General features: G+C 46.7%; 1 protein-coding gene across 2 annotated transcripts in view; it reads right to left on the reverse strand.

Moving 5' to 3' along the window:
• Positions 1-26415, reverse strand: part of igsf21a (immunoglobin superfamily, member 21a) — a 168831-nt gene that overhangs the window by 3481 nt on the left and 138935 nt on the right. Inside the window, exons 5-9 of one of the 2 annotated variants that reach the window (XM_031567343.2) lie at positions 21965-22080; positions 15182-15662; positions 7728-7828; positions 4364-4556; positions 749-784 (exon numbers count right to left, since the gene is read on the reverse strand). In XM_031567343.2, the coding sequence (XP_031423203.1) occupies positions 749-784; positions 4364-4556; positions 7728-7828; positions 15182-15662; positions 21965-22080 (927 nt within the window). The remainder of the gene's footprint in view (positions 1-748; positions 785-4363; positions 4557-7727; positions 7829-15181; positions 15663-21964; positions 22081-26415) is intronic. The other variant, XM_031567344.2, reaches the window with a different exon arrangement.

Consider the following 26415-nt stretch of genomic DNA (forward strand, 5'->3'; position numbering starts at 1 on the left):
AAAATAGGGGGATGGAATGTGTGAAAAATGAAAGGAACAGGAAAAAAAAGCATATTAGGATGAAAGAAAGAGGACGAGGGCCAGCGAGATTGAAAGACTGTGCAGGAGAGATAGAAAGAGAGAGAGTGAGAGAGAGAGAGAGAGAGAGAGAGAGAGAGAGAGAGGGAGAGGGAGGGCGTCTGCATCCTGCCTCTCCTCCGTCAGACTATCCCTCATCTTTACATATGAGTCTTGCAGAAACTGCAAATGAGCCCCTGCCGAATTTATAAAACAACCGTGATCCATCACCGCGTCACAGCGGCTGCACTTGGCCCCCGGCGCGGGGGGAAGTCACAGCTTAGTGCCGGGGGCCTTCAGGTGATGGAGGATACAGGGGCTTCCAGGGACACAGCCATGCACACAGAGTGGGGGCCTGAGGACCCGCCACTAAATACAGCCTCAGTGGGCCGTGGGGCTCACAGGATCTGTGGGGGCAGGAAGGCAGCATTCGGGGAGGCTTTTCAAGAGGTGACCGGATATGGACTTTCCCTGCCTGCGCTCACATGGGTTAGATGGTTTTACATCTCTTTCCATACCGATAGCGGTAGGGCTACATTTCTACATTTCTACATTTCTCCTGGTCTCCACGAAAACACGGCCGCTATGAGAAAAAGAGTGTTTTTTTCTTTCCCCTTTCTTTTTCGCCCGCACGTCAACACACACACAGCAAGAACTTTCAGTCGATAGTCACACGGGCTGTCATACTTACTGATGTTATCCACTGGGCTCATCATGGCCGGATTTTCTGTGCACAGAGAAAGAAAAAAGACAGGCAGAGAAGGAAAGAAAGAAAGTGAAAAAAAGAAAATAGTTATTACTGTTATTACTGGAACTTCCCCAGTGGGGGGATGAGCAAATGCATGAGCAAACATATCTGAGTGTGCATGGGTGGGCCATCAGAAAAGGACTACATGTACTGTAGAGCGTCACCAGAGTGGAATAGCACTGTTCAGTTCTGTGATCATGCTGTGATGCTCGACAGACATGTTAGTCAAGTGTGTGTGATGGGCAGAGAAAAAGAGAATGACGTGTGTGTGTGTGTGAGGGCACATGTGTGTGTGTGTGCCTCAGCTCACTTCACACATGATGATGAGAGCAGTGGGGTCCCTCATCTTCACCCCCACCCCCCCCTACTCTTTGACCTAGAGTGCTGCTACAGCATCCATGCAGAAACCTTCCTTTTTCTCTCCCTATTCCTGAAATAAATACACACACACACACACACACACACACACACACACACACACACACACACACACACACACACACACAGACACATAGACACACCAATCTGTCGGGAGCACACACACTTAAATAAAAAGGAGCAGCCGATATGCATGTGACTCTCTTACCGTTCTACTCTGATTGCTAAGTACCACCCAGGGCTGAGTTATTGCTGTGGCAATCTGGACAGATTTGTGTGTCTTTGTGTGTGTGTGTGTGTGTGTGTGTGTGTGTGTGTGAGTGTGTGAGTGTGTACGTGTGTGTGTGTGTGTTTATGCGTGTGTGTGTGTGTGTGTGCCTTCAGTCAACTCGGAGGTATGAGCACGGTTGATTGTGGACTTGGCACTGCTTCACAATCCCTGCACTTTATTACATCTGATAGAGTCAAATGAGTGGCTCAGGAGCGGGAGAGAGAGGGAGAGAGAGAGAGAGAGAGAGACAGAGAGAGAGAGAGAGAGAGAGATAGAGAGAGAGAGGGAGAGGGAGAGAGAGAGGAGAGAGAGATAAAGAGAGAGAGAGAGAAAGAGGAGAGGGAGAGCGAGGAGACAGAGAGAGACAAAGAAAGAGAAAGAGAGAAGAGCGAGGATCTGGTGGAGCAGTAGCACAGAGCAATAGGCCCCTGATGCTGAGGCTTCCACGGCATGTCAAGGTCACGAAGGGCAGTTCCAGGCCCCTCAATCACCGCACACCCATCTGCTGCCATAAGCAGAAACCATCTTCCCCCTCATCCGCGGACAGAGACGGATAGCCTGTTGTCCACCGGGAGGCGGACGGCTTGGGAAGAGGGAAGGAAAGAGGGAGGGATGGGGGGGTGGCACTGGGGTGTTAAATAGACATTACTGATCTTCCAAGCAGTTCCACCAACCATCCATCCCCCACCCACCCCTCCACCAAATGACATGTCCCCCCCCCCCCCACCAAAGTGGCAGTTTCCAGCCTATAAACGGCCTTCCCCAGGTCCGCCCAACGATTTGCTGGTCTTTCACATCTTAACGAGCCGTAGATGGCGTGTAGTGAATGGATGGATGGTGTGTGGAGTAGACGGCCGTTCGTGTCGCGTGGTGTGGTTTTGCCAGGCCCTCAGAGAGAGATTACGGAGAGGTAATGAATGGCGGGACGGGGTCACTTCGCTCTCCTCTACGGCTGTCTGACAGATCTGCAGCACAGACCCAAACCCAATCCTTTTTATTATGAATCGCATCAGGAACTTTGTGTGCGCATGTGTATGTACAATGTGTGTGTGTGTGTGTGATTGTGTATGGTGCTTGTACATGTATGCATGGGTGTGTGCATAGTGTCTCAACACATAGTGTTGTGTGTGTCAGTGAGAGTGTATGTGTGTTTGTGTCAATTCTGTGTGTGTTTGTGTGTGTGTGTGTGAGTGTGTGCGCCCAGCATTCAGATCAGTGCGGCTAGACAGGGCCATGGCTGTTGCTGGGATTAGCTGGTGAAGCAGCAAGCACCCTTTATCTCTTGCAGAGAGCCACTGATTAGATCTACACCCGTGCTCCCTCATAAGACTCCTTCAAGGCCCAGAGCTAGAGAGGAAAATTAAAGACTAAGGCAGCATCTAGACATGGCGGGGCAGTGAGGTCAAGGAACCATCTCATCCCCACCTCAATATAAACAGAAAAAAAATATATAAAAAAAACAAATAACAAACAAATAATGACTCAGGGTTTTGCACATCTTTGCCCCGGGAAAGAAAGCCTAGCTCAGCTCTGACTGAACATGAAGAGAAGACACGACAGCTTCAAAACAAACGAGGGTCATCTAGGTTTTTTTTTGTTTTGTTTTCATCGCTTCATTACTCCAGTAATATCCTAATGAGGAATCGCTGCTGGAAAAGCTCCAGCTAAATAGTCTCATTTACAGCATAGTGGAGAATTTCCCCCTTTTTTTGTTCAGTCATTTACGGCCAACTCATTCATCATTGTGAATCGCTTTCGTGCGGACATATTCAGCCCTTTCAAAACACTATCACTTATTAATCAAGCACTTTCTTGGCATGCAAAATTTATCACTGGGATTCGGCGCAATTAATCCATATTTTCTTAAATAATGCCGGTGCTCTTAATAAATGATAACTCTAATTGAAGAGCTCGGGAGCCTGGGTGAAATCATTAGTGTTAAAAAATGGAGAGAAGAGGAAGAAAAACACACATCAGCGGAAAAAAACAAAAAACAAAAGGACCCACCACTCGGCTAATGAGTCAGGGTGCTAGGCTGAGAAACGAGAAGAACCCACCATTCTGCTAATGAGTCAGGGTGCTAGGCTGAGAAACGAGAAGAACCCACCATTCTGCTAATGAGTCAGGGTGCTAGGCAAAGTAAAGAGGAGAACCCACCACTCCGCTAATGAGTCAGGGTGCTAGGCTGAGAAAGGAGAAGGTTGATGAGGTATGAGATGGTGTGGTAACTGAGGTCGGGTCATGGCAGCCATGCTCATGGACAATGACACAGTGAGAGTGATTGATGAAGAGGAAGAATTCAATGATGATGAAGATGGATTTGAGTACTTGGTCTCCTGGAAGTGGGGGTTATACAGTATGTGGTATATGGGGTGACCGGTGGGATGTTGGTGATCCTGGTGACCAAAGTGGTTCCTGTAGAGCTGCTGAATTACTCGAACATTTGGAATCTGACACCATTGAAAGAACAAATTCATACATTACAGTTTCTTTTTCAATGTCACTATTAGTGTTAAGTGAAAATTATCTCCATCAATTAGTCTTTGATTTCTCATCAAAGTAATGTTGCCATGCATATATCCACTACACTGACTGCATGTCATTATAGTAAGGGTTTTCATCACAGTATCTTTCTGGATTCTCCTATTATTTGTGGAGACTTTTGTATGAAATACAAGTTTGTTTTGCATTGAAACTTTAGACCCCATGTTTATATGGATCCTCAACAATACGAGTCATGTGTTGTTGACAATATCATCACTATGCAAGTCTGAGCCTTTGAGGTTTAGTGTCCATATGGCTGGGGATGATGACAGTGCTGCAAGTGATGTGTGTGTAGGAGGCTTGAGTTGAGAATTAATCGGGGTGCAGCCAGACACGGAGATGGCGCTTGAGGGGGGGCGACTCACCAAAAACGATGAGGCGCGTGTGCGTGTCGGTGGAGCCCAGGGGGTTCTGTGCCGTGCAGCGGTACATGGATCCGTTGAGTTCGGCGGGCACACGCTCCAGAATCAGTTCCTTCCCGTCGCGCTCGCTGCTGCCGTCCAGCAGCCGCCCCCCCACCCGCGTCCAGGTGAACAGTGGCTCAGGAAACACTTCATTCTGCCAGGGCACACGGAGTGGGTGTCAGAATTTGTAAGGGGAGGAGGGTGTGTGTGTGTGTGTGTGTGTGTGTGTGTGTGTGTGTGTGAGAGAGAGTGTGTGAGTGAGTAAGTGAGTGAGTTTGTGTGTGTGCGTGTTTGTTCAGAATGTGTGTCTATGTGTGCGTTCAGAATGTGTGTCTATGTGTGCGTTCAGAATGTGTGTGTAAGTGTGTGCTTCATGCCTGTGTGTGTGCACAGAATAAGCATATGTGTGTGTGTGTGTGTGTGTGTGTGTGTGTGTGTGTGTGTGTGTGTGCACAGGATGAGCATATGTGTGTGTGTGTGTGTGAGTCGCAGAGAATTGCGATAAGGGTGTAACGGAGGAGAACATATTTTAGATTCTAGAAGAGCGGCTTCTGAATACAAAAAACATCTTCAGAGGCCCTCAGACCTCACCAAACCATGAATAATACAACCCTTGACATGACAAGTTAACGATATTAAACTTTAAAAAGGTTTGAGAGAAAAAGAAAAGAAAGAAAAAATCTCTGTAGTGAAATTCTCTATTTAACATGACACATTGTGCAGTCTGTGGCTCTTTAAATTTTGTGTTTCATATGACTTTTAAAACCCTGTCAGAAAGATGCGACACAGGGAAATTAACTCCTAATGGATCTCAGCACAGAAACACATTTGAATACAGTCAAATAGGAAACCACTGAGCAGGAAAACCATATTTAGTGTGGCAGGGATGGTTTTGCTAAGCATTCGGAGGTTAGCACTAAAGGAGGTTTTTTACAGAGGGTGGCTGAGCAATCACAATGATGAATCGATACTCCACACACAGGCAAACAAAGGAAAAGACGTTATTCATCTCAGGATCTCTTTCCAAAAGAGAGGGGGGGGGGGCAAATGAGGCATGGGTGGCTTTGGGGCGGCGAGTGGCTGACGACCCACAAACACACAGAGATGGATAGCTCCTGAAAGGTCACGCCAAGACAAGCGCAACTGCTGTCGTTTCCCGATTCTGTCGACTTTGTATCGTGCGGCACAAGGTGGTGGGGACGCCACACCAATCTTGCGGCTGCTGCACCGGCCTCAGCTCCATTAAGGACATTAAAGTGTGACTTCACACGCCAGGTGGAAAGACAAGAAAAACAGGTGATGTCCTCGCCAATAGACACCTCCCTCCCTTGCCACCTCTTAATCTGGCTAATCGCCTTCAGGTGATCCTGCATTAATGCTGTAGATAGGGAGATGGCTGCCCAAGCAGGGTCCACTTGACAAGATTTACTGGTCTATTGTGACGGCGTGACCTTTCATAGTGGCTAAGATGGAAAGCTGGAATGGAAATGTGGACGTACACACACAAACATACACACATACACACACACACACACACACACACACACACACGTGCGCACACGCTCCATGACATTGGTGAAATGAGCTTGGTAATTTGGCAGAGGTCAAGTGGCATTGGGTCACATCAAGATTAAAAATGGAAAGGCCTGTGATAGGCTTTCCTTGTCACATATCCCCCATTGATCTTGGAGCAACATTTTCAGAAAATCATTGGTGTGCATGGTGGAAGGGAAATATCAAGGAAATATCAAATCAAAAGGCAAAAAAACGCAAAGAATTGGGGAAATTTGAAACCAATCTGCTCAAGTGATGCTTCGGAGACAGACAAACCAAAAACCAAAAGGGGATACAGATCTTTTTGATTAATTACAACAACAAAAGCAGGAAAATGATAAATCACACTCTCTTAACATCAATTACATGTTCAAATGAAACCCCAGAGCCTTGATTAAGCAGAGGATAAGGGAGAATTTCTGTCTTTATTCTCTTACTTATTTATTTATTCGGGTGATGGGTAGAAATATTCTTGCTTTTTCAAATGACAAACATTTCATTCAGAAGTCCCAATGAGCTTCAACACCCAGTCAAGCCTGTTTTATAGTGACCATTCTTATTGACATTCAAAGATATGCTTCAAATATATATACCAAACTTGGTGGCGTATACACACACAGATCTGTCAGAACTGGAAGAGACGGGGTGCACTGAACAGAGGCCAAAAGAAAACAGAGCAGGCTCCCCGAGCCCTCATTTCAGAAGTAATAATCCAAACAAGAAAAAAAGAAGAACAAATAGGAAAAGAAAACAAGGCAAAACAAATCTAGAAATGATATGATAAAAACAAAACTACCCTTGCATACCAAGGGATTTGCCAAAGCGAGGCCAGGAGGCTCTAAAGATGATTTTTACACTGGCAGATCAGTATGCCACCCTCTTTCCACCTGAATAGCTTTCTCTAAGACCGTCACTGTCTTGTTTCTACCACAGAGATGGCTGGATTTCGTCCCCGCAATGTGATTTTCTTTTTTCTTTTTCTATTTTTTTTTTCTCAGTAAGGGAAGGATTTTCTTTCTTGGCAGACAATGATAGTTACACGGAGACAATCTCTCTGCTTGACTTCTCCTAGGCGGAGGCTAAGGGGCTACAGCGGGCATAAATCCAGCCCCGCCTGACAGGAAGGCGCTGCTGGCTAGCACGATACACATGCCTGTTCGCCCGAGTGAGATCGATGTGTATGTTTAAACAAACTGGAGGGGGGTGGGGGATGGTTGGTGGAGAACGCAACACCTGAAAGCTGCAGAGATGTAGATAAACAAAGCGCATTGGGCACGGGTGATTCATTTCCAATCAGATCCCTGATGCCTTGTGGCAGGAAGATGCAAGCGTAAAACAGGAGGTGAGGTGAATCACGTGCGGGGCTTTATCATTCCGCAGCGCTCCAAAAAAGGCTCAGGCAAAACTCTTGCCTTCACCACATTCCGCCAATTTACTCCCCCTGACAGCCTGTGTTTCAAATGGAGACTGACTGATTGGGATCATTTGATTTATTGGCTACGTAGCTGTAAGGCTGCCCGGATGGACTCTCTAACACACAAACACACACACACACACACACACACACACACACACACACACACACACACAACCCCCCTGTGAAGACGTAAATCTGACAGATGTGTGTGGTATATTGTTCACCCAAGAGCTCTAAGAATGGCCCGTATAGGAGCGGGCTGCAATTGCAGGCTTAACTGTGCATTTACCACTCCTACCTCCACGTATCCATAGCTGAAATCGGCTCCAGGTTTCACAACACCCATGCACTTACTTCAGGAGATCCTACCTGGAATCCTTGAACAGTGATGCGCACTGTGTCCCCTACCTTCGCTCGGGTGGGCGTCATCAGCAGCTTGGGGCCCTTAGGAGCCGCTGAGTAGAAGAGAGAGAGAGAATCAGAATGAGGGAGAGAGAGAGAGGGAGAGGGGAACAGAGAGAGAGAGAGAGAGAGAGAGAGAGAGAGAGAGAGAGAGACACAGGGAGAAACGAGAGATAAAGGGACAGTGAGAAACAATAACACTGGAACATCATCCCCCCGTGGGCACTACATGACAGTGACTACAGCCAGGGAGCAAGCGCACATCCTGTCCGCAACAATGAAACGAACACGACGGGCAAGCACCCATTCTATCAATTAAAATTGCCGTGGCGAGGCTTCTGAGACGCCAGGGTCACGGGCCGAGATTCTTAAGGTCACAGGCCGGCAGCTTTGGGGATTCTGGGCCCTTTCATCCAAAAGGGCGCTGGCGAATTCATTCCCCCAAAGACACAAGGAGCTAAATTGGGTAGATACTCATTACTGGAGAAGAAACAGGGCATGCGAGGAGCAGTGTGGAGGCAGCGAGATAAGGAACACTCCGAGAATTAAATCCCTTGTCTCGTACGGACGGAAGCCCTCAGATGGGTTTAATTTGGTCCCAAAGAAAGGCAGGATGTTGCACGGGAGAGAGGGGGTAGGGGAGAGAGGGAGATAGAAGAGAGAGGGAGTGAGGAGAGAGAGAGAGAGAGAGAGAGAGAGAGAGAAAGAGAGAGAGAGAGAGTGTGTGAAAGAGACACGGTTATATTGTGACCTTTGAAGAGCCAAAGATGTCTTGTACACAGAGGGAGATAAGTTGTCAATTTCTCAACCTTGTGAAAGTGATGAGAGGAAGTTTCCTTAGCAGAAATGTTCCTGACCATTATAGGGAAGTTGTCTGATGGCTGACACAGAAGGAGATGGGGGATTCAACCCTCCATGCATTAAAGCGGCTGCCCTCTTTAACAGTGCAGAGAACTGGTTCGCTGACTTGACCAACCGCATCTCGAAAGACGTGGGCATGAATGTTTCTGTGCCAAAATCAAAATAACTGAAATCAATAGCCAAGTAACCCACAGGTCAGAATAATGCCCTCAGAGAGAAAATAAAAGCAGTGGGAAGAGGCAGTATGGTATGCATTTATGAGTGAATACATCTAACATCTAACTTATATACATATAACAATAACTAACCCATGTTGCAGCTGCTGAATTCAAAAGAAATAGTGGATGATCCCCCAGAATGTTTGTCCATGATGTACAATTTTAATTTTGTGCTCCAGATTCACCTGTAGATAACACAGCCAACATACCCTCCCCCTCCCAACGCTACTCCAATCTATGCCAAACAGCATGGGTAGGAGTGTATTAAAACAACAAATCATGTTTTTCAGCCATCAATCAAATCTCAAGCTGTCCACCAAGGCTAATGAAGCAGCGTGTAGCGTTAGTCTGTTAACGATTCCACCCCTGCTGCTAGCTAATGGATAATGATTTCCATACCCACATCCATAATGGCTATTGAAAATATGTGTTTCACACATAAATCTTGTCATGGCCAAAGACCCTTTGAAATAAACTTCTGCTGTCGGTTTTACCTTAACTCCTTTAATAAAATAAAAAAACAATACAATTAATTAAAATTGGGTATTAGTGATGGAATCAATGGAGAGGAGAGATTGTTGTGAAGGGATATACAAAAGAAAGATGAAAAACCTGTCGAACAAGAATCGCCAGTCAATGAATACACTGATTTGTCAGGGAGGAACGAAACAAGGGCAGCAATCTTCAGAGTAGAGAGGGGAAACACTGAAGATTGACACAGCTTTCTCTTCACCAAGTGGCAGGGTGCGGCAATCAATACAGCCTCATGTCAAGCCGTAAGCCTCAGTGAGTCAGGTTTTTCAAAGAAGAAATATAAATTCTGTTTGGTCCAGTCACTGGGTTGGGGGGGGGGGCTCATTGAGATAAGAACCAGTACACCCACGGAACCACAGAGGCTATTTTGAGCAGACCTGTCATGCAGACGTCACGCAGAACTACAAGCTGTGAAAACTGGGGAGGCGGTAGCAACGGTGGCGGTGGTGTGATTGTCAATGGACGCCCAGCAGAATTCTGGGATATGCTCCAGCAGTAACAGTTGGCCTCCCACGTCATCCGTTTTGGTTTTGCGACAGCACACCGCGCAACTTGACACCCGGTGGCCCCCACCGAATGGCCCCAGACGCACAGAGAACCCAACTGCCAGGTCCCTGGGGTTAATGCCAGTCTAACATTTTGAATGCACTCCCTCACACCTCCACACTGGCAATGGCTTCTTCAACAGCCCTCATTTCCAGCCACTATCTTTGCACTTCATGGGAATTTAACTGAGGCAGTTAGCTTATTACTCTTGCCCCTGCCATCATGAGCTTGAGTGGCAGCCATGCTTTTTGTGTCTATATCTTGCAGCATTTGCAGCTTTTACTAGAAATCCCATGTAATTACAATTCATTTTTATTGATCTGATTTTGATCTAATTTTTTTACATTTTAAAAGTAAAAGGCATTCAAATACTTTATTTACTATTTAATTGTGCATTTACGATCATGAAGCTCATGTGGTGGTAGCGTTTCCTGGGTGTTATGTCCTGTTGTGACATTGGTGTCAGGATGCGAGGCAGGCAGTGAGTTGGTGGGTGTTAGGAATGCTGGGGCTACCAGCGCAGGTCTGTGACCGGCACCTCCCTGGTGCTACTTCCTGCCTGCTGTAGAAGAACCCAGGCTACAGACAGCACACCGTGGTGCACTAATAGGCTAATGGAGACACACAATCTGAAGTCATGCAGAGGGTACACTCTGGTCTCAAGCTCACACACACACGTGCACGTGCACATGTACAAACACAAGTGTGCACGGCTACAGACGTGCACATACAGAAACACGTGCACATGCACAGACACACAAACACGCACACACACACACGCACACATACACGGACACGCACGCACACACACTAACAGCATTCTCATTATTATCCCTCTTTGGCAGCGATAGATCATTTCTCTTCACTGTATGTAAGATTAGAACTCAAGTACTGTTTGATTCGGTTGAATCAGAGAAACAGTGGCCCATGCAAATCCTGGGTGGTGAGGTGATGTTTAATTATAAGAGGGAGCTGGTTTCATGAATTCCAAATCTGGGGCCCTGTGAATGACTGATAGACAAGGGATTTGAAGCAGCGGCTCCAAACAGAGAGAAGAAGAGAGCAAGAGACAGAGAGAGAGAGAGAGAGAGAGGGAGAGAGAGAGCTAGGAGGAGAGAGAGAGAGAGAAATAGAGAGAAGCAAAACATAGCTTTGCTGGCATACTGTAACTAAGTAGATTGAAGTAGAGCAACCATCTCTTTAAACCCAGTAGGAGTATGGGAGTCCAAACACACACACACACACACACACACACACACACACACACACACACACACACACACACACACACACACACACACACACACACACACACACACACACACACACACACAGTAACTGGTTGGCTCTAATGAATATGCAGTGAGTGTTAGAGCGCTTTGGTTCATTGTCAAACTGTCCTCATCTGCCGTGGGAATATTAAAATGCTGGAGATTTATCACTCATGGCCACTGCCACGACTCTCTTTTCATTTCCTGGGCAAACGCAGGTGAGCAAATCACATAAACCTTGAAGGCCACGCAGAAGACGCAGCGAAGAAATAATCTCTATGGACAATCATTCCATGACAGGCGGCCTATCATGGAGCAGAGTATCTTCAAAGGACATGCAGGTGAGGTTATTACCGTATACAAATATTATGTCTGCTCTTGTTTCATAGTCAAAACAGAAGGGAAAAACATAAACATCCTGGATAAGAAACACGACAATATAAAAGGCACTGAGAGATGGTGTTGAGAGACTGTGAGACAGTGAAAGACAGAGAGAGGTCCATTATCTCCATACCCTCTTCCTCCCCCCGTTTAATGTGTTGCAATGGTGAGTTCCAATCCCCGGTGTAATAATCCCCCCCATATAATATAATAATGTATAGATGGTGTTATAAGACCCCACCATCCATCCCCATACCCACTTCCTCCCCCATTGCCCCAGCCCACCATATTACACCCCTCACGAGCCATTGCCAAACTACAGCCAGGTTTTTGCGAATGCTTTGAATTTTAAGCGTGTTCCAATTAAAATCAACAAATGCACATTTTCGGTTCTGTATATTCTCTGGGCGGCAACAAAGACAGTCTGAGGCAGCACTCTGTGCTCCTGTGAAGCGAGCAGCTACTGTTAAATTAATGGCTTGAATAGCCGCAGACAAAAAAGCTCTGTCAAACTATGAAAGCCTCTGACAGTTAGCAAGCCCTTTCTCCGGGGCTCCACTCCCTGCATTTTCCTTCTCCATACGATAAAGATTGCTTGCCCTCTCCCTCTCTCTCTCTCTCTCTCTCTCTCTCTGTCTCTCTTTCTCTCCTTTTGCTGAAGTGAAACGCAATTTTCCCACACTAGTGTGCCTCAAAGCTGTTTGTCCTTGGTTTTGTGTGTCGTCGACATTCTCTGCGAGCCACCTCTCCGGGACGCAGAGCCAGTGTGCTGCTGTGCATAAAAGCGTCCGGAGCTCCAGGAACAGATTGAGGAGGTCACAGCGTACGGAGGCCAGAGGTGAGGGCCGAGAGGAGCTGGCAAGAGGACGGCTGGAGGTGGAGTGGGGTCGGGTGGGATTGGGGTGGGGCAGTTCTGCCAAGGGAGCGGGATGGGAATCAAACACCCCATTCGCTTTGGCGATAAGCCGTGTTCTGTCTAGCCGGGTCTGCGTCTCGTCCAGCACATGCTAATCCGGAACACTCCTTTCATCCTTGTTTGGGTAATGACTGCTTTCGTTTCTAACCTGCTGTCTACCACTCTCATCTCTGCACATGCCAACAGCATGGTTTAGCTAACAGGTTGAATGGGAGAAAATACTGAGCTGCAGTTGAAGCTGCAGAAAAAATGCATTCAAAATGACATTAAAAGATTGTTTTTATGTAGAGAATTACATTATGTATTGTCAAAAGGATGCTTTAATCACAGTGACATAACCTGGACTCCAGAGTAACTATTCCACTGATGGCTTAGCTCTGGTGCCACCAACTTTTTCAGATGGTCACACACCCAGCAATGATTTGGTCGCACAGGGGTGTTGGCTGAACTGTTAACGGTCAGGGGTCGAGTCCAGATTCTTCTCCATCAAAACACGCACTACTAAATAGAATTTTCTTTCTTGCATGCGAGGGCTGCAATTGTTTTGGGTGAAAATTGGAGAAGGAAGGAATGGTTTTGATTTGGGTAAAATGCTAACGTTAGCTAACTGTTTAGCTGTACAGTGCAGTGCAAATTTAGAATAGCTGCATATATGCTCTGCTCATATCATGGTCACGTAACATAAAGAATAAACGCCCCTGGTCAGGACCTCTCGTTGGCATTCCCTCTCCACCAGCCTCCTCCTCTCTCTCCTCATTTTTTTTTTAAATAATCAGCTTCATCTTTGGTGACACCACGGTCACAGCTAAATGGATTATTTCGCGGGGGTAGGCTTCTAATGATGAAAGTGCAGGCAGAGAGAGTGCAGGTAGGGAGAGACAAACTGAGCCAGTAAAGAAGAAAAAAGCAGTCCTACTGCTTTCAGCCACAATGGCTAACACAGTATCCGTGCAGGAGGAGCACCACAAACAGGCTAATGATCATCATGCACTTGCACATCAAAAAATGTCTGGAACCCCGTATAACCTCCTTCAGCAACTCACACAACTCTCCCTACCAAGCTAAAAGGCCAGGGTGGGGGTCTGTAAAAGACAAGTGTGCTAATCAGTGGTTTTCCTTTCTTCTGCAACACACTTAATGCTGAGAGGGTAGTGTAATCCTTCACAGCAAGTGTGTGAAGAGACAGTGAGAGGGAATGAGAGAGACAGTGAGAGGGAGGGAGAGAGAGAGAGAGAGAGGAGCAGAGGTTGGGGAGAGGCAGAGGAGGGCTTGCCCATGTCAAACAGTCCACACTTGGCACTGCGGGTGTTCTGTGCCAGCTGCAGCTTCCACTTCCAGACCCGCATCCGCCTCTCCACTGTCCGTGGTGCTCCCGGGGAAAGAGAGACAGAGAGAGTGGGAGAGAAAGAGAGAGAGAGTGTGGGAGAGTAAGGGACAGAAAGAATGGGAGAGCTAGAGAGAGAGAGAGAGTGGGAGAGATAGAGAGTGTGAGAGAGCTAGAGAGTGATAGAGTGTGGGAGAGATAGAGGCCGAGAGAGGGAAGGAGAGCAGAGTCTCTGTTTATCTTGTCAGTGACATATCACTCGTCTTCCTCTCCCTGCCACCAGCGCAGGAAGAGTGGCGCGGCGGTACGGCCTTTGAAATGATAATGGGTTCCGCTGGAGGCCATCTTTGTTTTAGTGTTAAAAGCAGAAATTGGCACTCGTGCGCACTCAAGGCTTCCTGCAAGCACAGTCATTAGCCATGCTGCGTTAGCCTTAGTGGTTCTCGCACTCCTCTCTATTTGCAGTAAACAAACCAGCCCCCCACATTTAAAGACAAAACCTATGCAGAGAGGGCAAAGTGTCCTCAGTAGCATTTTGGTTGGAAGAAATGCGTTTTTTGTTTTTTTTCTTCTTTTTAAACAGACAACCGGCTCTGACGCCATCGCAGTGATATCTTCAAGTCCAATGTGTTCTGCGCGTTCTCACTTGACTTGCCTAATGCAGGCTGACTTTTTCAATAACGGTTGTAACTTAACTCAATCTAGCATCAGACAGAGCAATGAATTGGACTGTCAGTCACTCAAGGTTCGGCCTTCTGCCTTTAAAACCAGCAATCTGCTCGGCTGTAACACAATTAAGCCTCAAATGGAAATCAGTGTTGTTCTGAGTGCATCTGTCTCCACTGACATAAGTGGGAGCACTCAGGGTAACATGAGTGTGTGTGTGTGTATTTGTCTGTGTGTGTGTGTGTGTGTGTGTGTGTGTGTGTGTGTGTGTGTGTGTGTGTGTGTGCGTGTATTTGTCTGTGTGTGTGTGTGTGTGTATATGTTTGTGTGTGTGTGTGTATTTGTCTGTATGTGTGTGTGTGTGTGTGTGTGTGTGTGTGTGTGTTTTTCTCTGTGTGTGTGTGTGTGTGTGTGTATGTGTGTGTGTTTGTGTGTGTGTGTTGTGTGTGTGTCTGCAAATGAGGGCCTTTGTGGTTTGGTCCATGAGAAAGTAAGTGAGTGGTTGTCCTCACTCAATGTCACCTCTGCATGGACATTGACACAGCACCACATATTGTGTGTGTGTGTTGGCATACACACACTTATTAAGGCATAGGCACTGACAGCGCTGGGTGCTTGACCACACAGCTGAACAACGTGTTGAAAAGATGGTTTTGTGTGTGTGTGTGTGTGTGTGTGTGTGTACTCACCCAATATAACCTCTGTCTGCATAGGCATTGACAGCGCTGGATGCTTGACCTCGCAGCTGAACAACGCGTCATTGTCCACCTGCGGGTTGAGCGTCCAGGTGAGCTTGGCCTGCACCAGCACTGAGCCGTCGCTCTGCGGGATGTGCGTGTTGCTGAAGAAGTACAGCGGGTCCGTGCTCTGCACCCAGCGCGGGAACTCCCGGTTCACCACCGTCTCGGGGATGGCCTCTGTGGCCGGGCTGGGCTGCTGGCCCTGCTGCCCCGCCGTGAAGCTGCCCCGGGCGGGGCTCTCTGTGAACAGGCGGCCCGGCCGGCCGTCGGGCCCCAGCAGCGAGAGCGACTTCTGCAGCTTGGTGTCGTCCATGTCCCTGCTGATGAGGGGCCGGGCCCCGCGCACTGCTGCTGAGCCGCCGCCGCCCTCGTCGCCCGGCAGAGTGTACGAGATCACCTCTATCAACTCCCCGTCCCGCTTAAAATACACCTGGGAGAGAGACAGAGAGAGAGAGAGAGAGAGAGGCAGAGAAAAGGATAAAGATGCCATTTTATACACAAAAATAGGACATTACATGGCTACGCAGAGCATTAAGCAATAATTCTAAAATATCCTACAAGCCATTCTGACGATATATTCTAAATAGCTTGTGTTTCCATAATACTACGGTGGGATAATAAGCTGGTAAATCATTTGACTGGATGTCTTCCGCACACAACCTCTAGGTGTTTGCTTTGAGATCAGAATGGGGGGGGGGGTAACCCTTTCATCAAATCTCTACTCACACACTCGCACCCCCCCCCCCCCCCCCCCGAGTTTTTTCTCCCCTGTGTTGACGTACACAGCGCTGAAGAACATAATCCTCAGTCTGCTCAGGGACGTTTGGACATGTGAATTCAATTTGCCCAAGATCAAAGTGCCATTACATTACACACATTGCATATCAGAAGGTCCCTGGGTTGGGATTTTTTTTTTTTCGTGGTGCCCTCTAACATTTTGTGTGTGTGTGTGTGTGTGTGTGTGTGTGTGTGTGTAGGGATGGTTGAGGCGTGCTTTGATTTTTACACCACCTCGGGGGCCACTCACTCTACTGGGTAAATAACTGTAATGAGTGTAAACAAGAGTGACGTAAGCCGTTGCCCCAGAGTCCCCATGACTCGCTCTAATGAGTTCACAGACATAGATTGAGACAGGTTTTGCACATCTGACTTCTGCTTTTAGCCTATTGTGTGTGTGTGTGTGTGTGTGTGTGAGCATGCAAACATGTATGTGTGTGTGTGTGTGTGTTTATGTGTGTGTGTTGCACAGTAGTCATCACTGAGTCAACTCAGAGGTTATTTGAGGCTATTGAGAGACCTTAAATGGTCAGATGTGATCATTAGAGATGATCACATGACTATATCACTTGCTTTTACAGCATAATATAGTCAAGGTGAGGCCAACTCATAACTACATGAATAAAGGATGCAGAAATTATACATACAGAATGAATAGTGTTACAATGATTTGAAGGCTGCCACAGGAAAGATCCTTGAACACTTGGTTGATATATGACTGGCTCAAAAGCAAATCTTCAATACTCCAAAAGTCGTTCTCATATAGCAACCATTATCATATGTCCTTAGCTTTTATTAAATGATCATTGATCATTCTTGGAAATGAGGAGACGTGACAGCTGCTTGTCTGCTGCAGTACACATTTGTCACCAGCGTGGGGAGCTACAGATCCTCCTGTGCAATGCGTCACACTTCCTAAGGTGGGCGTGCTTTTTGATGTTGCACAGAACGGCAACTTCTATTCCTAGGTGAATAAATTGTCAAGATTACTATTACTACTACGACTACTATACACACACACACACACACAAAGAAATACGAGAGGAAACTAAAATGGCATCTGATGGCATTCCCGTCCAACTGTCCTCTTTTGGTTTGTTGGCGCATTCATCTATGTTTGTATATAAGGTTGCTAATTTATTTTCTGCTGCCTTTGTTAGGTGAAGAGGCTTTTACTGCTGCACAAGCTATTGAGAAGAATACTGAGAGGCATGATACACTGTCCTGCAACCAACCCAACCCTATTGTGCATCAGCACACACTTGGACCGGCACAATTGGAGGTCAAATAGGTAGTGTTGAAGTGCCGGAGGCTAAGGCTGGACTGTGAAAACAAGAGTATTCAATTGAGTCAACACTCAAGGGCTGGGTGCATCTTCTGGGCTAAGAATGCTGGTATCCAGTAATTCAATAGCTCGGTCAGGGCGAGGCGTGATTTTCCGCTGTACTGGATTATCTTTTTTTTTGGAGAGAATGGGTGGTTACTAGTAATGGGCTATCACACTGTGTGTATGTATGTGTCCATTGTTCCTCTTCCCATCGTGAGGTTCATTTCAACTCAAACAACAGCGTACGCATACATGTTTGGCGAGGAAGTGATGACCTTGTCTGTCTTACATTGTTCACCTCACACCAAACATCTCTCATCGCTTCATATTGCTGATTGCTTTTCACAAATGATCACTGCAGGAGGTAATTCCATGATGGGGTAGTTAAGAAACACTATTCCTTCTCCTAAAGCTTACGACTCATATTCAAGTCAGTGGGGGAATAACTCAATCTGAAACCCTGCTGAAGTGGAACCACTAAATTCCGATGAGCAGTGCCCTGAGGTTTTTGGGTTTGGGTTTATGTGAACTTTCCTGTCATTTTTCTTCATCATTGAAAATGAATGTGTGTGTGTGTGTGTGTGTGTGTGTGTGTGTGTGTGTGTGTGTGTGTGTGTGTGTGTGTGTGTGTGTGTGTGCAGTGCATCTGTGCATGTTTCTTGAGTCTAGCGGAATTTAGTATTTTTTTTTGTCTGGGCACTAAGTGCTGTCATTTGTATGCACATGAAACCCACAGCGATTTTTCCACGGCCCTCTTACTCCTGCTAATCATAGGTAATAGTTGAGTCCTGAGGCAATCATATGACCATTCAGACGACATTAGCAGCTCAGATCAGTATTCAGTTCATTAGCATCATTCTCCATGATAAACAACTATGGAAGCACCCGGTTTAATGGTTCCATGTGCTAGCTCAACACACCCCACAGTAATGAAGGGGAAAGCCAAGCTCATGTCTAGGTGTAATAGTACCTTGGATAATGCATGACTATTTATTTATGTCTCATTATTATCTTTTACACAACTTAGTTTCCTTAATATAAGTATCCCATGTGCAGCTTGCTTTAAGCATATAGTAAGTAGCAGTCCTTCTGGTAACTCAGTATTTGCTGCTGAAATCAATTGTGTTCCTGGGCTCTTGAGTTCCTCCAGAAAACCACTTGGCTGATGGAGACTGCAGCTATTCTACATTCTACAACACCTTTCTATTCACACAAGTATGCCTTGCTCGAGCCAACGTGGTAGGCCACAATGAAGCCATGCAGCTTATAAATGTTGCTCTGAACAGAAAACTATGACTTTCCCTGCACTCACCCGTCCCCTTCCCCCCCTACCCGCGTAAAAAATAATTTACGTCTCAGTCGATGGAATTAAGCGACAGTGAGCGGAATGGCTTTTCGAGTTTGAATGGATACTAATGAAAGCACCTGCTCTCCACAGGCTGCCAGTCACCGCATTTTCAACAGCGGAAGCTCATTTCAGGCGGCCGACCGCAACAATGGTCCGCACTCACTCTCACCACTCTACCACCACCCCCTCCCTCCCAACACACACACACACACACACACACACACTCCTCGGCTGCCACACCTGAACAATGTCACAATTCATTTACTGACAGAAAGTGATGATGCAGTTATTGCTATAGAGATGCAGTGACCTGAAGTGCAAGCTGGGTGGCCATAACTTAATCATGCTTATTAGCGGTTGTCACTGTCCGTTTCTCTCTTAATCATGGATCAGATGCAACAGACTGGCTGAAGCTCTCTGACATGCTGCGTGCGTCGTCTGAAAACGAACAGCGAGAAGGCTTCTCTCCACCCCCTCCTCCCCTTTTCCAAGGTGTGGACTGTTTCACACATGGCAGGACTCTTTCAGAAGACTCACATCCAACGGCTGTCTATATATAGCATCAGCCTTTGATGTAGAGTCCCCAGAGCTCTGAATTCTATAGTCTTCACACATACGTGTCATATTCACTAAGACGCCGCTCTTTTTTCACATAAGCTTATTGCTGATGTCTTAAGAGGAGGCTGGCCGGATAGTTTGAGGCTGTTATTAGAGGTGAGGAAAACATTTAAAACATAAAGGATAAGCCGTGAGACGATGACACTGACTAAGATTAGATGAGATTCATCAAAAGAGCGGAAACAGCCGAGGTGTTTGAAGTTCACCGATGATATGAAACGCTGCTTTTCATGCCACTGCCCTTGAAGCATGTGTTTAGCTTGAGGAAACAATGTGGATCCATTAACTGTCATTATGTGACATAAAAGAGGTAAATGTTTCGTGATGTTGTCTTTGTGTGATCAGAGCGCACATATTTATGTGCTGGTGTACTTCAAGGTCACTTAGAGTGCACAAAAAATAATATATTTCTGCTCGGAGTAACCATTGTGGTAGTTCATGCTTTCAACTGCGGGCCAGTATAGAACTTTAGAACCTTGATGATCCGAGGTCGAAACGTAGCTTAAAAAGCAGCACATAACTGCAGGTGCAATCTCCTGTGCGCTCAGAGAGCTGATCTTGTTGGTGCGTTCAATGTCTACCTAATATATCTCTAACAGGTTCGCTAGGCTTGGAGTGTACATGCGTAACGCCACGATGAAGGATTAAAGGCACATTGGTGGGCTTAGGGGAATGAGAAGAAGCCGTCCTGGAGAGCAGTCTCTTTCCAGAACACTGTCAGGTTTTGTTTACACTGTTCGGAGTTCGCTGCGAAGCACAGGGTGACACCAGCAGCCCGGTCAGGTCTCCATGGAGGCATTACAAGTTTGGAGTCGACAAAGTGTTCTCCAAACTAACTCAATTCACTTTCCGAAGTGCACTGAGGCCATGTCAGCAATTTTAGGTGTGGAACAGTGTAGGACTCCATAATTAGAGACATGCTCATTCATTTTTGGCCCCCATTAAGTCTTCTTAAACACATGAGGAAAAAAAAACGAGAGCCACTAACCTCCTATTTAATCTCAGCATACATTTATCCTTTTCTTTCTCTCTCTCTATGTACCTCTCTCTCATGCATTTCTCCACCCCCCCCCCCCCTGCCCCACGTACCCCTCCTCCCCCCACGTCTCCTCCATCTTACAGCCATCAGTTCCAAGGCCCTCTCTGCAGTTGCCTTACTACAGTTCAGATGCTACCTTAAATGCTCAAACCCTTCGGTGACATTTTTTGTCCGTAATTACAAGTCCTTTATTCCACGTTGGCTCTCTGATGAGGGTCTTTCAGAAGAGAAGGCGCGGAATTATTGGCAAGATGGAGGAGAAAAAAAAGATTCAATCTTGTCTAATTCCCCGGCACATGAGTGAGACACATCCGAGTTCAAAGGACTCTGACTCGTTTGAGGATGACTGACAGCTTCTGCCAAAAGACTTTTGAGAGGATCTACTTCAAACTAGCTCTCATTAAAATGGCCTGTTATTATTAACTTGGCTGCATAAACAGCGTGTGTATGCATGCCCCCCATGCGGGCCTCATTTGTTGAGTATAATGCATACAAGCTAATGAGCGAGCTGCATCAGATAAATGGGGGAGTTTAGTTGGTGCACATTCATGGTTATCTCCCGAAATGGTCTGGTCAGTTGTGCTATAATTCTGCCGATTTCTAAACCTTGTAAATTATAATTCTGATGTTAAGTACAAATACTTTGCTGCTCTCTGCACAAACTTTGGAAGAGTGCAAACATTTGCAATGTCCATACAGCCTGCAGCATCACATTCTTCGGGGGCAGTATTCATTTGCAAATCCACCTCACAATGCATTTACGATGAATAACCTGCGTCAAAATCTGACAGACGGTGAAAAGTACACACCGAACTCCCCCCGGCCCACCTCCCCCTTGCTCCTTTTCCGTTGCTCAGCACTTGTGTGTGGTAACTTGCTATTACACGGTGTACCTGTGAGCACGGAAAACAGGTGTGCGCTGGTTGACTTTCTCTCAGTCCTCGGGGGAACTTATGGAAGTAATGACTGTCAGTGAACGAGTAGTAGCCCGCCTTCGTGGGCTGCCAGCCCTGCAACCGGGCAAAGACGACTTACACCTCCACCATCAGCCACCCCGAGACGGACACCTGAATGGACATCTGAGCGGGGGGAGGCCCCAGGCGGGGGGCGCGGAAATCATTTTCACCTCGTGGCTCCGGCGTGCTGGGGCATTAATTGCCAGAGGCCGGGGCCTGAACGGCTCAGGAATATATTACCGGGCCGCCCGCCGAGCGTGATTAATGACGGAGAACAGCCAGGCGGTGGGCCGCTCAAACTTCACGCCACGGCCACAGGGGCCACACTCCGTCACACTCAGTATTGTGTGTGTGTGTGTGTGTGTGTGTGTGTGTGTGTGTGTGTATGCGTGTCCCCAGCATGTCCCCCCATAACCGCATTGTCTGAAAGAGAAAGAGTAAGAAGGAGAGCCTAAAATGACTATAGATGCCTATTGTGAAGTCTTTGTCCTCTGTGCCAAAGCATGTAATTGAATGGCGATTTAGATTTAAAGTGGATACTACCCGTGTATTTCCATTGTGTGTGTGTGTGTGTGTGTGTGTGTGTGTGTGTGTGTGTGTGTGTGTGTGTGTGTGTGTGTGTGTGTGTGTATGGGTCATTGGAAGTGTATTTTCATCTCTGACTCACCGTGGGTGCAGGCTTGCCTCCCTTGGCGGTGCACACCAACGTGAAGTTCTGCGCCTGGTAGCGGCTGAAGGGGGCTGGAGTGTTCTCCGCCACCACGGAGATGTTGTTCGGGGGTGCTGGAGGAGGGCGCGTGGGAGAGCCGCCGATATAAAAAGACAAAGAGGGATAAAAAACAAACACATTACAAACAAGAAAATAGGCTGACACATTTCTAAGCACGGTTACCAACCAGCTTTTTCTTTCCTCCCTCACGTCGTAGTGTGGACCCGTACACACAGAAAGAAAGATTCACACTGCATTCACACTGCCTCTCTCTATCTCTCCCCCCTTTCTCTGCATAGCCTAGCTCTCCAGGCTGCCTGATATACAGACTGGTCTGGCTCTCTGTTCATCTGCCATGCTGTTTCATCTGAGTCAGAGGGTAGCAGTGTGGGTTAGCGCGGCGTCGATGGGCGAAGCATGGCAAGCAGGCTGCCGGCTTTGTTCTGCGCGGCACCGCCAGCGATTGGAGACGGAGGGACGAAGACGGGGAGTCAGAGAGGAGGAGGCACGTGGCCCTGTGGAGAGCCCCGGCGCTCGCTGTGCCACACGTGCCAATGGGCTGCTGCTGCTGCTGCTGCTGCTGCTGCTGCTGCTCCCAGTGCTGGGAAGTGGTAAAGCAACGCCCACCGCAGGCAGAGATAACGGAGAAGAGACGATGGGAGAGGAAGAGCGGCGAGTAAGAGAGATAGGGAGGAGGAGGAGGGGATGGGAGAGAGAGTGGAAGAAAAAGAGAAAGACAGAGAGAGAGCGAGACTTCGGGGAAGGCCAAAGTTGCACAGCTGGGCAGCTCTGGGGGGTTTCCCATGTCAGTGCCCTGACCTTTGACCCCTGCTGCGAGATGAAAGCAGAGGGGCGAGGAGATGCTTACGCTCTGGTGGTCTCAGTGCATGTGCAGAGACTGCCCAACAGGCATTTTCAGCCAGCAGTTCAAGAATAGTGGACAAGCATGGAAGCTCTCCTCCCTTGTGTGTGTGTGTGTATGTGCGTGTGTATCTGTGTGTATCTCTGCATTCCTGTGTCCAAGTATATGTGTGTGCATGTCTCTGCATGTGTTCTTGTGTGTGTGTTTGTGTTTGTGTGTGTGTGTGAGAGAGAAAGAGAGAGAGAGAGAGTGAGAGAGAGAAAGTTAATCATTGTCTGCTTGTGTAAGTGCCAGTTGTGGAGATGAAGTGTAAAGCTCAGGTCCACACTATCTGGAGCTCCACACTAAACACTCCCTGGGGAGTCCTACAGGCGTGTCAAGGTAGCCGCACGACTATGAGGAGAGCAGTGGGTGGCAGCTCATGGAGAGAAGGAGAGGGAGAAGAAGAAGAAGAAGAAAAAAGGCATAAAAACGGAGGGAAAAATGGAAATGGACTCTTCAGCTCATCAGGTACTTAACATGCCAGAGGAGAGGGAAGTGACGGAATTGAAACAAGTCCCAGCCAAACCTCTCTGCTTCCCACTAAATCCCTCCATCAGACTCACACCTACTGCAGCAGCAGAGAGAGAGAGAGAGAGAGAAGAAGAAGAGAGAAAAACGGCAGGGAGAAATGGCGACCGCAGGGAAGCACACGCGGATGAATGAGCAGATTGTGCACAAGTCGCGGACAGCGAGGGATGTGGCACCGGTGCTGCCGTCGCCATGGCGGCACCGGCATCCACGCGTTTTTTGATAGATTAAAACAAAAACAAAAAGCCTCGGCTCATCACAGCGTTTCATGACACCATCAATGGCTGTCGACGTAGGTAGGCACTGAGTATTTCACCCTCTAAATTATCACATAAAACGCGTCCTGTAAATTTGCCTTTTATTCGCTACGGGAGGGTGGGGGTTGATGTGCTGCCCTTTTGGGCCTTGTTTTGGGCTCCGTCTGCCTTTGGAATGACTCTGGGGATGAGAAGCGGAGTGTGAAATCAGAAGAGAGAGTTAAAAGAGGAAACAGTGGGAGGAAAATGCCGTCGACATAAATCTCTGGATCGATCCCCCTCGCCTTTTCTAAAATAAAAATAAAAAAAACACCCTGCATCAAGGAAACTGCCAGGGGATAGGAGGCCTTTTCATGTGTCACTTTAACGTCTAAATCTATTTGGGCCTGCTGAGGATCATGCAGTGGAGATTAATTGATTAAAATGAGAAGGGAGGAGGGAGAGAGGGAGGGGAGAGAAAGATGGAAGCAAAAAAAAAAAAAACAGTCTGACAGCCTGAACATTTCTGTTTCCTCACCTCTTAATTGCTTATTGATGGGCGGCGTATGGTGGGAAATTAACCTCCGGACACGCGATTAGCTGATGGGGGGTGGAAAGCTGTCCCAAATTGAAGTATGATTGGGCGTCAGAAGAACCCCTTGCCTATGACTGGAACGCACACGCATGCACATGGCCAAGTGGAGCAATATGGGACAGACCGGCGCTTCGCCCGCTGGACAGCCGCCTTCATAAACACACCAAACTCTGCAAACATTTGCCCGTCTTGATTTATAGGGAGTCTGCAGAGGTTTTTACAGCGACTGTTGTTTCCGATCTCATAAGCATCAACGTGATGGAAACTATCATCTTTTCATATTACACCCCACTCTTCAGTATGCTAACGATGGCAAGACTTCAATGCAGAGCGCCATCCGCTTTAAATATACATGTGCATTCCACAAAACTTTCCAAACTGTGTTTTTCCCCTCGGAGAAAGAACTGCAGACATAAAAAAGTACTACCCATAATGCACCTAAGTTTCAGGGAAGTGTTCAAGAGTTTCCTCAGTGTTTTGGATCGTCAGTGTCACAACTCAACAAATGAAAGAAGGGGGCTGTCACTTTTCTCTTTTATGGCTCTTTTCTTCTCGTTCATCCTGTTTGCACTCAGTGGGAATCAAAGCAGATAGTCGGTGGAGAAGCAATCTACTGAGGCAGAGTCGCTGTCCTTGGCTTGAGTCTCTCTTGATGTTAATTCGTAAATAAGACTGACAACTGTGCCGGACAAATATAACAGACTAGGCTTGATACACTGGGTCCTGCCTGTTTGTCTTAATACAGTAAATGCCAAAATGCTCCAGGCCAAACAGAAGAGTCAAAATAGCTGGTAAGGTCTTTAAACAGTTCAAGTTCAATTCTGCTCAAGAGATCAATGCAAGCACTAATTTCAGCCATCTACATGTATTTCTTGGTGTCGATAATGCATGCACAACACAAAACCGTACAAAACAAAACAGACAAGTCTCAGACAAATTAGATTAGATTAGATAATAAAAAGATCTGACCAAGCAGTTAATAATGCCAGCTAATATCTCCTTCAAAAAGTATAATTTCAATGTATTCATCCTTTACATAATTACAACAATCTAACAGTCATCATTTAGTCCATTCTCACAATTTAAATATCACATATATATCAGAAACTTAGAAAATATTTCACTGACAGTCAGCACCAATCTAGTATCCACCAGAATTACAATTCCAAGGACAGCAGATGGGTTGGAATGTGCAACAGTATAATAGACAGGCAAATCATCTTAGAGGGTTCAGCCGGACAACCTTGTGGGGGCCGCATCACTGACACAAACTGTATTTTATCAAGGGTATAATCCTCTGGAGCATTTAATTTTCTCTGAGAGAAGGCCAACAATTGCCTTTTCCTTCGGAGTTGATTTCATCAGGCCGCCATGCCACCCCTGCCTATAATTTGATGGACCTCTGTCTGTTTTTTTTCCCCCCTTCTTCTTTTTTTCTCTCTGCAGAATAGATAGACATCTCTCTTTAATGGAATGAGAAACACTGGGTCTGATTAAAGACGTAATGCCTCTGGGCTCGGTGGACCTTAAAGGAATACCATTTGCGAGTGTGACTCTTTACATTATGCCCCTTTTGTGGCGGTGGCATCGAGAGAAAAGGCCTAGTATCAATTCGAAATGAATGAAAAAAAAAGGCATTGTGATGATTGTACTGTGCTATCAGATATCAAGAGATAAAATAAAAGTGACACTCAAAAAAGACTTAGTGCTTTTGATTCCACCAAATGAATCAGGGAGTTTATCAGCCAGCCTTCATTCTGAGACTCCAGTGCCTTGGCCTGCTACTGCCATGTTTGTGCAGGCTAAATGCCTCAGAAGTATTGAGTGAATTTCAATGGGGGAATTTGAAACCAAAGAAACTGGAATAATCCTTGATGAAATATTTAAAATGATTAAAAAGCTGTGCCTGCCATGCTTGGCAGACAACAATACCTCATTTAATCCTTTTAAGGATTAAGATAGTTGCTCGATGTGATAACATTTAAGCCTTTTATACTGCTTATAATTGCACTCCCAAGGTTTATCACACCTTTTGCGCGATACTGTGGAAAGCTGAATAAGAAAAGAAGGTGCTGAGCCGACCAGTCACACCGCATTTGATGTTTATTGTTTATTTTGTATCGCTGTCGAGTTCCTATTGACTTTA

This window comes from Clupea harengus, chromosome 5 (assembly GCF_900700415.2).
Source record: "Clupea harengus chromosome 5, Ch_v2.0.2, whole genome shotgun sequence".
In the NCBI taxonomy this organism is placed as follows: Eukaryota; Metazoa; Chordata; class Actinopteri; order Clupeiformes; family Clupeidae; genus Clupea; species Clupea harengus.